The sequence below is a fragment of the Colossoma macropomum genome, unplaced genomic scaffold (assembly GCF_904425465.1).
Source record: "Colossoma macropomum unplaced genomic scaffold, Colossoma_macropomum, whole genome shotgun sequence".
Lineage (NCBI taxonomy): Eukaryota > Metazoa > Chordata > Actinopteri > Characiformes > Serrasalmidae > Colossoma > Colossoma macropomum.
In genome coordinates, this window is record NW_023494791.1 from 236,220 (window position 1) to 250,654 (window position 14,435).

Sequence of the window (14,435 nt, forward strand, 5' to 3'; positions counted from 1 at the left end):
CGAAATAACAGACCAGCTGACCGCGACTGGCTGAAGAGAACATTGTTTATTTAAGATATCAGTGTTCCAGTCTGCCTGGAAGGAGAGCCTTATAGACTATAGAAGAGCACTTACTGCAGCACGCTCAGCCTCTCTCTCCTCTCTCATAGACAACAATAAGAATAATCCTAGATTACTATTCGGCACAATCTCTAAACTAACAGAGAACAAAACAGTTAGTGAACCCCAGATACCATCAGCCTCCAGCAGCAACGATTTTATGAACTTCACAATTAAACTCTACAAACCTGCTTCCCCATAATGCCAGCCTCAATCTGGAAAATATTATAAACCCTGCAGAAAGGCTGGAATCATTTACCTTTTCGTAGGGCAAGATTTCAACCACTACCCTTTCAGATCTGAGGGGTTAGGGTGACACTCGAAAACAAGGGGTAGGGGAAAAAAGAAGAAATGGGACTGGGCCTAAGTAAAATCCCCTCTGGTATTCAGGGGGTCCCTTGTCTGTCTGCTAACTCTCTCTCTTGCTCTGTACGTGAATAACATAATAATTTAAAACGCTAAAAATGTTTTGAGTTTGAAAGGTTCTCTCTGTCTAATATTACTTGTTTTTAAAAGATTTAAAAGTGTTCACTGTGACAAACATGCAGTGTGTGAAATCCCCCCCGCTATTCGGGGGTCCCATGTTGTCTGTCTGCTGACTCTCTCTCCATAGCGGCGCAGACCTTCCTCGTCTCCTCTTCTGTCTTCAGTGTGAGAAATGAGGAACAGTCACTCTTCACTCCAAACTCTTGGGAACCTGGCGAGTTTTCAGATTTACAGATCTGCTGCAGCTCATTGTAAAGTTTTTCAGAGGAATCTGGGCAGAGTTACAGTTTCTAGACTATGAAGGACCAACTGGGTGAACTGGGTCTGCTACAGCACCACCCTGAGGCAGAGCAGTGCTGCAGCTCTAGTTAGTTAAGAACACCAGAGACAGAAGCTGATTGTGGGGGAAGCAGATCAACAATCAGCTTCACTGAATCTGGATTTGGGCATCTTTTCCCCCTAATGGACAGAATAACACCATAATAAGTTTATTCTCAGGAACACCCCAGAATTTGGATTTTAATTAGGGGGTCCTGGACTCCCCAGGCCCACCTGTATTTCACAACTTGCACCTACAGTAGGCCATAAGTGAGCTTTGTTTCACCCAAACGTAAAGATTAGTAAGATGTGGATTGCTTCTTTTAAATGTCTTTAAAACTTATTTTAAGATTCTTTATAACTGCTATTCATGTAAAGTGTTATGTAAGCTCTAAATCAACAGCTCTGTCTGACCTGTTGATTTAGACCAGACTAAACAGCACACAGAGGAGACCACCAGCCTGGACTCAGTTCAGTTTCACCTTCTCCTCTACGGCTTCCTGTAGTCCATCAGGAATGAAAATAACCTTGTACATCAGGGCGTCCAGTCTTATCCACAAAGTGCTGGTATGGATGCAGCGTTTTCATTCCAACAAAGCAGGAGCTCACATGATCTGCTGTTGAAGATGAAGACCAACTGGTTTAACGTGTGGAATCAGGTGTGATCCAGCTTGTTTGGAATGAAAACTGACCCCTAGACTGGACACCCCTGGCCTAGACTCTGCTAGTAGTTTGCTTCTGTGGGTTTAAGGAGACTGAAGTACAGCAGAGATGTTCAAGTCTGTCCTCCTGCTTCAAAAAGAGTCCCAGGTCTCCCGTTTGGGATCAAACTCCAAACCTCCTACAGAGACCATCATCATATTAGAGCAGGACAGGATGTGCTTTCCTGATCTATTAGCTGACACTAAAGTCTCTTACAGCAGAACCTCAGAGTCACGAAGTTTCTGTGAATAATAAAATATTACATCAACACAATTGGAGGCAAAATGGCAGATTAGTGGACGACAGGTGTCTGGTACATCTGATAATACAATGAAAAAAACTCTCAGACAGCATATTACAAAACAACATATTACATACTTTAACCAAAGCAAACTACAGAACAAACCTACAGCCAGTATCAATATTTTTCTTATTACTTACCAACAATTGCCTCACATTTGTAAGTGGCGCCCCTTTTTAGACCCACAATCACAATGGTATTCAATGTTTTGAGACATCAGGACAAAGCTTTCACTTTACTGTAAAACTGAAGTGAAAATATGAAATCAAAATACATGACAGCATATATACTACTTAGAAATACAAATCCAATTTATATTACACCATTTTAAACTAAGATTAAAATTAGATTTTATCCCATTGGCCCAAACAAGAGTACAATGCTGTCCAGAGATTTCTATTGGCAGTATAGGGTCGTTTAGAGATTTCAGTGTTAGGAGGCATTTTACAATTAAAGATTAAACCTTTCTTTTCTACACATCTGTCTGCCTGTTTTATCATCTGAGAATTCACAGACACTCATATTTATTGCAGTGTGACCTGTGGCTAATAACAGTGATGATTTTGGCACTACACCACTGAACTAATTAGCTACCTGATTGGTTAAATCCTAACTGACTCAATGAAGTCAGTCAATCCTAATGCAAATCGTGAAACGTTTATTTTTATTGTTTGGTTAATTGGTTTGACTCAGCTTCAAATAATGAACCCTTATTTATAGACAGTCCGTCAGTCTGAAGGACAGAACTGAAGCACTTCACACAGTTAAGTCTTCACTGCAGTTTTTATCACCGCTGTATTTTAGGCACCGTCCTCAACTTACTGGCTGACTAGTTTATGTAACCCCCATTATATAATGAACGTTTTCTAATTTGATACTCCTGCATCTCAGGTTTTTGCCTTCCTCTTGGTGCACTTGTGCATCTTTATAGACTTCAAATACTTAAAGCTCCGCTCACACTCTGAGCAGTGATAGGGTTCCTCTCCCGTATGGATGCGTTCGTGTGCTTCGAGGCTGCTTGGATGATTAAATGTTTTTCCACACTCTGAGCAGTGATACGGTTTCACTCCAGTGTGACTGTGCTGGTGTGATTTGAGAGCACTCTGTTGAGTAAATCTCCTCCCACACTCTGAACACTGATACGGCTTCAGTCCAGTGTGAATGCGTTGATGTACTTGGAGACTACTCGGATGATTAAAACTCTTTCCACACTCTGAACAGGGATACGGCTTCAGTCCAGTGTGAACGCGCTGGTGTGTCCGGAGATGAGTATTTCGACTAAAACTCTTCCCGCAGTCTGAACACTGATACGGCTTCTCTCCGGTGTGAATGCGCTGGTGTAGTTGGAGATGACCTTGTTGCCTAAAACTTATTCCACAGTCTGAGCAGTAATGCAGTTTCTCTCCTGTGTGAATGCGCTGGTGTTTTTTTAGAGTACCAATGTCTCCAAAACTCTTTCCACACTCTGAACAGTGACACTGCTTCTCTCCTGTGTGAACGTGCTGGTGTGCTTGGAGATGACTCTGTCGATTAAAACCCTTCCCACACTCTGAACAGCTAAACGGTTTCTCTCCAGTGTGGATGCGCTGGTGGACTTGGAGACTATTTTTTTGAGTAAAACTCTTCCCACACTTTGAGCACTGATACGGCTTCTCTCCTGTGTGAACGAGTTGGTGTCTTTGGAGATGACCGCTTTGAGCAAAACCCCTCCCACACTTTGAGCACTGATACGGCTTCTCTCCTGTGTGAACGAGTTTGTGTCGTTGGAGATTATTCCAATGAGGAAAGCTCTTCCCACAGTCCAGGCAATAGTGAGTTCTCTCTTTGTCTGTAGTTTCCTCCATTAGTCTGAGAGATGTGTTATCACATAGTGTACCAAAGGACGTCTGCCAAGTACTGGAGCTTCTTCTGGAAACCTTATTTTCACTTTTAAATCAGCCTTGATTTCACAAGTCTGATGTATTACTTTTGTTTGGACCTCCTTTTATAGGAAATACACTTGGAACAGTAGACGATTGTTTTTCTGAAAGAGAAAGAAATACAAGTGTGACAAAATGGTTGGGATTCCCCAACATCAACATTCAGCTGTTAAAAAGCAAAGAAAAATGCACTGTTTTAGCTTTCAGAAGCAGAAGCAAAGAAAACTGCTGGAATGTGAGTGAAGAGCTGGACGACCAAGAAAAATCCTTCTGAACTGCTCACAGAACGGTCAGGTATGCAAAACAAGCTGCATTACTCCCAAAGACCTGTACAGATGTTCAATGTACAAATCTGCAGTTTAGTTAAAATTATTGAATTTTGGCTAACATCTCACCAGGGATGGTAGCACAACACCTGAAACAAAACCTCACCATATTTGGACAGAGACATGGTTTTAAATTTTGCCTCAGTACATCACTGCGCAGGATTTGAAATGAAGCAACCAATATGTGATTGAAGTGTAGACTTTCAGCTTTATTTCAGGTTTTTTATAAAAATTACTCCAGTTTTTCCAAAACAATGAGATCCTTACAACAGTATAATTAATACAACGTTCAATAAAAAACTGAATTGATCAAAATTATTTTATGAACAATGGTGACCATTTAACAGTTTTATTAGCTTAGCAGTGTTGGAGTTGGAGTAATTTATCCTGGAGTTGGAGCTAAAAAGGTCTTGGACATTGTGAATCACTTAGCCTAACTGCTAACTTCAATACATTTCATTTCTACTAATATAGTATTATTATTAACACAATACTATAATATTATAATGTCTATACTTAAAACTGTAAACATTTTGAAGCTCTGGAGGAGAGGATGCTTGTGCATATGTATATTATGTATAACATGGTAATATTTGGAGATGGTTTGCAGATATATAGATAAATAGATAGACAGACAGACAGATACTTTAATGATCCCAAAGGAAATTTAGCAATGTGAAAAATTTAAATATGAAAAAAGTTGCAATTATTCCTGTATTTTTTTAAATTCTAAATAAAAGAAAGAACTACTTACTTGCCAAAATATGTATTGCAACAAGCAGATCAAACACCAAGATTCCAATCTTAACCATTTGTATGTAGAGCCAGATTTCCCAGAAATCTCTTCTTAAACCCACTTACGCAGTTCTGACTCAGTGTTCTCTTATGTGGGGTTTGTTCTCAGGTAAGAACAGAATCTACACACACTCAAGAACACAAAGGTGAGAACAGTTCTGCGCTTTTAGAACACGTCATTAATCTGACAGACTTTTTCTTAGGACCTTTCACAACAGACCTAAGAACAGACTTAAGAACACACTTAGGAAGATACTGGTGAATGTGGCTCAGTGTTCTCTTTGCCAAAAGTAGACAATGCAGATATTTCTGGACACACTGACAGAACGACTAGAGCTGCTCTTCTGACGACACTTTAATGTTCATTAAATTATCAATATTTATTAAAGATTTAGAGATCAATTTACATATTTTTTTTTATCTCAATTGATAGACAACTATTCAAATACCGTCTGCTGTTCAATACTCTAAAATATGTCCATTCTATCCACCCTCATCACAGTCTGTTCACACTCATGCTGTTTGGAGGATGAGTGGGAGATTAAAGACCATCAGCTTCCAGTACAGTTTCCATCACCAGACCGTCAGGATCCTGAACAGCTCTGCTCTCACCTTCTGGAACACCTTCAATCACCAACACAGAAACCTGCTGGAGTTTCCATCATCACCTCTTAATCTACCAGATGTTCACCAGAACCCATCAACACCACCATCAGCCCCAAACTCCAGAGCAGCTCCTGATTCTCTAAAGATCAGTTAAACCACAGAGTAAAGAGTGTGAAAAAGTGTTAGAGCCCCTACTTACAACAGAGCAGCTCCTGAGTCTCTCCCCCAACAACGCTGCACGCGCGCGAAGGCGTTGACCGCTGATCGCAACTGATCGTCTTCTTCGCTTTATTGTATTTGGAAAACCACAGCTGTAGAACTAGCGCCCCCAGCTGGGCTGCAGGGAAATTCACATTGAGAGGTTGTATATATCCCATTTTAATGATCAGATTATGAAGTTAGGAACTCTTATTCTGGAATAACGACTATCCGAAATTCAGTCCGTACTGAAGTCGTCATGGAGACCAAACAGATCAAAGTCCAGAGTTAAGAAGTTTCTGTAATACGGACTCTGATACTCAACACACATGAAGTGACAATCAAAAATCAATCTGGATACAATCTGGATATGCTAATTAGATTTGGGCTGGCGGTCTGAACAAGGCCTAAATAAGGAAGGATCAATCTCAGTTAATGTAACATCCAACATGTTTATGTTTATATAGAATACTGTGGTCAACACAGTTCCAGGATGGCCACAGAAAAGATTATCATCATACTTGAGTATAAGAACACATTTCTAAAATTAAAAATGTATTATGTTTAGTGTTGTGGACCTTCTTCATTCTGCTGATGGTGGTAATGCAGAACGTCTTATGTACCAACTATCAAAAGTGACAGCTGAACATGACTGTTGAACAGACTGGTTGCAGAAACTCCATTATAAACTACCTTTTACCATAATAAATGCATATGATTAACAGGAGCGCATTAACCTGCTTGTGAGCCCTAAGAGACTAGATACACACAGCGTCCAAAAGCTTTGTTTTAGTGACTTCCAGAGCTGCCATTCATCATCTTTTCATTACTGCACAAACGTAAACGAAGCTGATGCGTCTTATCCACCAGGCTCTTTTTCACATTTTCTGCTCCACCTTAAATGGTGCCACATTTGCATTCTAGCACCTATGACAACAGCTACTGTGCAGTGATTGGAGCTAAGAAAGGAAGGCACAGCTTAGCAGAGAATGTAAGAATTGGACTGACCATTGTACAGTGACCGCACTCACAAAAACCATATCAAATTTCATTATCTTAAAATGTCAGCTAAATAAATATTTTTCCGATCGATTGGGTAGGCCTGTTAAAAATAAAATAAAAGGGGAAAAACAGCCAATCAGAGGCCCTAAAATAATCAGGGGCCCCTAGGCTTCTGACCAGGCAAGCCTGTGCCTTAAATTGCCCCTAATGATTAAGTGTCTGTGGGTTTAAGGAGACTGAAGTGCAGCGGAGATGTTCGAGTTTGTCCTCCTGCTCCAAAAAGAGTCCCCAAGTCTCCCATTTGGGCTCCAAACCTCCGACGGAGACCATCATCATATTAGAGCAGGACAGGATGTGCTTTCCTGATCTATTAACTGACACTAACGTCTCTTACAGCAGAACCTCAGAGGCACAAAGTTTCTGTGAACAATAAAACATTACATCTACACATTTGGAGGCAAAGAGGCAGATTACCGGCCGACAGGTGTCCACAGTCTGATACTGATGAATGCATTGAGAAGAATGGTAAAGCAAACTTCTCAGATCTTAAAAGGATATTAAATAAGAATATATTACATATTTAAGCCAAGTGGCACAAATTTGACATGATTCCTCTGAATAAAATACTCTTTACAGACTTCTATCTGCAGTAAATTGTTTTCTACTGGTGGGATCACATATGTACCATTAAACATCAAAGCTTTCTTCTCTTGAAGGGGCAGAAGAATCTCATATTTGTTGCAGTGAGACCTGTGGCTATTAACGATCAACAAGCAATGATTTTGCCACATTGACCTGTTGTCACAAAAACAGACAGTACAAAAACTGAAATAAAGCTCAAACACCAGGATTGGCAAAAAAGGCAAAGATTATTTTATTTAAGATTAAAAGGCAACAGACAAGCGTTAATCTTGAGTTGGCAACAACTTCAAAAACTAACAAACAGGAAAATTACACTTCTATACTGCTCCGGGGAGAAGACCTCACTCTCATTATCTCATCTCGCCTGATTTGTCTTAATGTCACATGCAACTCTGAGTTCTGTCATGGAAAAATTCTCTCTGCAGCTTCGCTCCAGACACAGAACTCAAATAACACTCAAAACTCCAGGACTGGCAGGAAAAGGCACAATTTCTTTTATTGAAGATTAAGACTTTCCAGCTACACAATCTTTTTAAAATCTTTTTATCGTTAGTTAATCGTTAGTAAGTGTTTTTAATGCAGTGCCACCTGAAGGCCAGAACACCGCAGACATTATTACTTTTTGGCCTTGTCCCTCACATACAGAGATTTCTCCAGATTCTCTGAATCTTTTAATGATATTATGTACCGTAGATGATGAAAAGAAAAAGTTTTTATTTTACACTGAGAAACGTTATTCTTGAATTGTTACACTATTTGATCGTACAGTCTTTCCCAGAGTGGTGAACCCCTCCTCATCTTTACTTCTGAAAGACTCAGAGATGCTCTTTTATACCCAATCATGTTACTGAGATGACCTGACCTGGTGCACATTAACCTAATTAGTTCAAATTCAAACTGGGTATGTATTTTTTAAAAAACAATAAATTTTTTCAGGATACACCCTGGACAGGACACCAGTCCATCAGAGGGTAGACACACAGACATATACATGCACTCACACACCTAGGAGCAATGTACCAAGTCCAATTGGCCTGACTGCATGTCTTTGGACAGTGGAAACCGGAGAAAACAAACTCTACACAGAAAGGACCCTGGTTGCCCAGCTGGGGAATCGAGCCCAGGCCCTCCTTGCTACCCACTGCGCCACTGCACCACCCAGTCAAAAATATCTGCTATGTAATTTATATTTTTCAATTTGACAGATTCATTGTTACATATCTTAAGGGTTAGTTTAACCAAAAGCATGCGAGACTGCCTGCTCAGCCGCCAGAATAATATATATATTGGTATATAAGGTATCATTACTGGCCACAGTGAAATACAATCAAACTGGTCTAGCAACTGGCAGGCAGAGGAGCAGAGCAGCAGAGCAGCACGAGGCTGAATCAAATACCGCTCGCCATGGACTAGTAGAAAGAGACTTATAGCCAGCACCAACTGACACAGCCAATCACGTTCCGGGGAAGTCAGAATGTCGGTCATACAGCAACATCAACCAGAGAAAATGTAGCCAGGTACAGAAAGAGAAAACCAAACATGGGACGTAACGTCACGCATCACAGGTTTTTGCCGTGTTAGTGCACTTGTGCATCTTCAGAGACCTCAAAAGCCTAAAGCTCTTCTCGCAGTCTGAGCAGTGATGCGGCTTCTCTCCAGTGTGACTGCGCTGGTGCGCGTGAAGAATGCTCTGCTGATTAAAACTCTTCCCACACTCTGGGCACTGATACGGTTTCTCTCCTGAGTGGATGCGCTGGTGGACTTTGAGGCTGCTTGGATGATTAAAACTCTTTCCACACTCCGAACAGGGATACGGTTTAATTCCAGTGTGAACGCGCTGGTGTGTACGGAGATGAGTGGTTCGATTAAAACTCTTCCCGCAGTCTGAACACTGATACGGCTTCTCTCCGGTGTGAATGCGCTGGTGTAGTCGGAGGTGACTCCGTTCATTAAAACTCTTCCCACACTCTGCGCAGTACAGCTTCCCTTCTGTGTGAATGCGCTGGTGGCTTCTTAGAGTCTGAAGAGCTCCAAAACTCTTGTCACACTCTGAGCAGTGATACGGCTTCTCTTTGGTGTGAACGCCCAGGTGAACTTTAAGATGACCCAGTTGTTTAAAACTCCTCCCACACTTTGAACAGCTAAACGGTTTCTCTCCTGTGTGCATGCGCTGGTGGACTTGGAGACTATTTTTTTGAGTAAAACTCTTCCCACACTCTGAGCAGCGATACGGCTTCTCTCCTGTGTGAACGAGTTGGTGTCTTTGGAGATGACCGCTTTGAGCAAAACCCCTCCCACACTCTGAGCACTGATACGGTTTCTCTCCTGTGTGAATAAACTGGTGGACTTCGAGACTTTTCAGCTGATGAAAACTCTTCCCACACTCTGAGCAGGGATACAGCTTCTCTTCAGTGTGGAGTAGTTGGTGTCTTTGGAGATGACTGCGTTGAGCAAAGCCCCTTCCACACGTGGTGCAGTGATATGGTTTCTTTGCCGTGTGGACAACCTGGTGGACTTGAAGACTTCTCCGTTGAGTCTCTTTGTCTGTATTTTCCTCCATTAACCTGCGAGATGTGTTACCACATACAGGACCAGAGCTTGTCTGCCGAGTACTGGAGCTTCTTCTGGAAACCTTATTCTCACATTTAATCAGCCCTGATTTCAGAAGTCTGTATTCCTCTTGGTGGAACCTGTTCTTGTGTTTTTGGTAGATCTGAAGTGTGTAGCTGAGTAAACCTCAGGAAGACTTGCAGCAGGAAGCTATTATTTTCCTGAAAAAGAGATAAAGAAGTGTTAAAGTTGTTGGGATTACTCACCAACATCAACATCATTTAGTAACTTCTTTGCTCATTCTTTGTTCAGGTATGAAAAGCAAAATGACTACATCACACTAAAATAACCTGCTTAAATGTTTAATGTATGAATCTGCAGCTTAACTAAACTGATTGGGTTTCTGCTCATTTCAGCATGTCTGGATGATATTCCACAATCTGAAACTAAAGCTCAGCAAGAACAACATGGAAATACAGGTCCTAACCACAATTCTGTCATATCCTTCAAGGACTGTCTGGTTATCCTGCCCACTATCATTTTCTGCTCATGCGGCAAACCTACATTTCTGGTCTGCAACACTGAACTGAACTGTTTATTTATAGGGTGCCTATAATTTTGAGACTCTCGCCACTCTCTTCTAGCTGCTCTTCCTTTGTAGACCATCAGGCCCTTCAGCTAATCCAGAAAGCAGCAGCACGGCTTAATTTCAATCTTCTCAATTTCGCTTGTTCTCACTTGTTTCCCCCTACTGGTTTCCTGAAGCCGTGCACATCCGATTTTAAACCCTGATTACTGCCCACAAAAGCCAAAAATGCACCAGCTCCCACGTTCCTGACGGCGAGAGTTAAAACCTTAGCTTTAAGTATGGCTCGGCTCAACCCGCCATCCTGTAAAATGTGTGGAATACAAGAATTAAGCTGAGCTGGTGGAATAAACTTGCCCTTGCTCCGATTATAGACCAATCTCTTCTAGAATCGTCATGGAGAAATATCTCTGCAGCTTCGCTCCAGACACAGAACTCAAATAACACTCAAAACACCAGGATTGGCAGGAAAAGGCACAAATTATTTTATTGAAGATTAAGGCTTTCCAGCAACACATGTTAATCTTGAGTTGGCCCAACAACAACAACAACAACAACAACAACTGACCAACCCACAAAAACCCAAACTTTTTATCCTTTTTTCTGGGCAAGGAGGGGTTAACACGCAGCCGCTTCTGGTCCATCTTAAATATTTTGGACCTTCTGATACAGCACTTGATAGTTGAATAGTTGAATAGTGAATGAATAGTTATGATTCAATTCATCTGTTACTTAAACAAACTGATCTTTTACATTTTATTATTAAAAAATCTCCCTCATCATGTTCAGCAGTATAACAAACACACTGTGTAAAACAGTTTAAACTTGCTTATAGACAACAAGAAATGCTGCCAGATTCAAAACACTTTTAAAGGGTTTCAGCAACGTTTTACAATCTAGCAACCATTTCTAACACATACAAATACCTTTACGAACTTCAGACAGCCTAGCTGCACTCATTCACACCCCTCAGTCGTGTTTGTGGCGTGGAAAAGCCCCTTTCGTAGTAACATTAGCCAAATAATAATCACAAAAAAATTCTTTCTGGCCATTTGAGTTACTAAACACACCTGTCCAACACTGACTTCAGTAGGCTGAAACATAACTACAGTAATGTGGAATAAATGTTTGTACAAGGTCAACTTTGTTCAGCATCAGCTTTTAACTGTTATAGTTTCACAGAGGAGTTTATGCTCCAAGACTCCCAGCTGACAGTGACACTATTTTTGTTACACCAGTATATGTGGGGCATTTTTAAGGTAGGAATAAAGTGGGAACTGCCACACCCTACTTACAATTCTATCCATATATTCTATAATCAACCCCGAAATGGATAGTTATGTTTGAGCTGTAGCCAGTAATGACAAAAAATAAGTACCATCCTGCCTTTCCAGTTACAAACACAATTATTGTCTTTATGTATTTATGGTAATACGATCATTTGTTGACTTATACCACAACAATTACAAATAATCCTTATAATTCCTGCATAATTATTCCTGAATAATTACCACCACATCTTTCTCTATTGAAGTATTTTGCTAAAAAATCTACAGCAGCATGATGTTTGGTTTTGTACTGTAATACCAACATATAAAGCATTCGGCATCCTGACAATTTAATGCCTCTAATCACACCAATTACCAAATTACCAATTTTTATAGAAAATGTATCAGTAAAACTATAGATTAACTTACATGCATATTTTTCTTTTTCTCATAGCACAGAACTACATCACAACTATTCAACTACACTCAGTCACCTCTTCATATCTACCCCCACCATGTTGGAGGGTGAGTGAGAGATTAAGAACCATCAGTTTCTACCAGCAGACCATCAGGATCCTGAACAGCTCTGCTCTCACCTTCTGGAACACCTTCAATCATCATCCATAGAAACCTGCTGGAGGTTCTGTTATCACCTCTGAATTTACTCACCCCACCAACCCCACCAACCCCCACTACCCAAACGTAGCTCTCAGGTTCTCCATCCTGCTCTAAAAACCAGCCATTAGGAAATGAAAGACTTGATGATTAGAAGACAAAAGCCCAGGAAAGACTCACAGGAGAAGCCTTTGCATGACCCTTTAGTGCAGTTCACACGAAGGCTAACTCCACTAGAGGACAACATGAATTATGTAACAGTTTTCCAGGTCACATCAAGTAAATCCTAAATAAAACTCCAGTGTTCTGTTGGTCAAACCCAACAACAAAAACATTATGACCACCCTAAATATCAGTGCGAGAAGATTCGGCCAAGTGTGAACAAAAACAGCTTCACTGCTAGCCGACATGTTCTACATCCACCTTTTCGAGAAGCGAAGATCTTCCCAATCATTTCTATAAGATTCGATAAGAAACATGAGAAATATCTGAATGAAACTTACTTTCTCTTCTGTTTCCCCTCAGTTCTGCCTGATCTGGTGACCATGCAAACACCATAAATCCAGTGGTCGCCAACCTTCCTCCTGGAAATCTGCTTTTCCATAGAGTTTAGTTCTGACCTTTCCCTTAGCCAACACTAACTCACCTGGTCCAGCCAATCAAGACCTTCTGAAAAAGTTAGTAAGCTGAAGCAGGTGTGGCACCATTTGGTGGAAACTAGACTCTGCAGGAAATTGGATCTCCAGGAACAGCTGTGTCTTCATTCAGAAGAGCGAGGCCATGTCGTGAAAAAAAGGCAGCTTTGTTCCAAACTCAAAAATGAAAATAAAACTGGCAGGAAAGGGCACAGTTTTTTATTAACGTTAATCTTGAGATGGCCCAGCAGCAACTGACCAACCCGCAAAAAACACAGCTTTTATACTCTTTTTTTTGGGCGAGGAGGGATCATCACCTGGCTTATCCTTGCCTCTCCCAAATATTTTAAACCTTTTGATTTGCACACCATTATCTCCAAATGTCATGGTCACCCTAAACACCCTTATTTCCAAGCCAAGAAGTAATGTTTATTTTTTAAAACAATTAGAGGCCAAGGCTGCACTCAGGTCTAGGCCTTTGTGCTTCATTTACTTTAGGTTTTCATTTAAATTTCTGCGCTGTGTTTGTTTTTCCTCTTCAAAGACATTTTAATGCTTTTATGGTACAAACAGTTCACCAACATGAAACGGTTCACCAACACAGCTCCTTGCCCCAAACTCAAGGCCACACACACACAGTAAGAGCTGCCCATACACAGTTAGAGCCAAACAGCACAATATGAGTAGTTATGATTAAAGTCATCTATTACTAAACAAACTTTGAAAAATCTTTATCACAAAATCTCCCTCACTTTGCAGGAAGTTGGTCACAAATGCATGAACACATTTTCATTCAGAAGAACCAGCTTCTGTGTTCTGCCAGGTTCTAACATAGACAGACAGAACTGAGGAACGCAAAGACAGCCTGACTGTATCCAGACTAAAGACTGAAACACTGTTTAAAACATCTGAACTACAGCAGAGCAGCTCCTGATTCTCTGAAGATCAGTTAAACACAGAGTAAAGAGTGTGAAAAAGTGTTAGAGCCCCTACTTACCACAGAGCAGCGTCTTCCTCTCCGCCCCCTGCAGCCCTGCACACCGGCGGAGGCGTGGACCGCTGATCACAACGGGATCTTCTTCTCCTGCTCCACCGTTTTGTCTTTGTAGAACCACAGATGAAGATGTAGCGCCCCCACTTGGGCTGCAGGGGGACTCACACCGGAACTCCGACCTGGGTGTTATTTATAGGCCACAGGTGTCTTGCTATGGGTGTGGTTGGGAGGGGGTTGGGAGGTGACTGTTTTCCCTATGGTGATAATATAATGTATGTGCGTGCTTATTGAACTAAAATAATTTTGTTCTTTTATTTCGTTTATATATTTTAATAGACCCTGACAGATATGTAGATACTAATAAGATAAGATAAGATAAGATAATCCTTTATT

At 41.0% G+C, this 14,435-nt stretch overlaps 1 protein-coding gene across 1 annotated transcript in view; it reads right to left on the bottom strand.

The window, feature by feature from the left end:
* Positions 1-2,440: 2,440 nt before the first annotated feature.
* Positions 2,441-14,435, bottom strand: part of LOC118810021 (zinc finger protein 208-like) — a 41,549-nt gene continuing 29,554 nt past the window's right edge. Inside the window, exons 8-10 of the mRNA XM_036573539.1 lie at positions 14,046-14,221; positions 8,951-10,130; positions 2,441-3,835 (exon numbers count right to left, since the gene is read on the bottom strand). Coding sequence (XP_036429432.1) covers positions 2,794-3,835; positions 8,951-10,130; positions 14,046-14,221 — 2,398 coding nt within the window. The 3' untranslated portion in view covers positions 2,441-2,793. The remainder of the gene's footprint in view (positions 3,836-8,950; positions 10,131-14,045; positions 14,222-14,435) is intronic.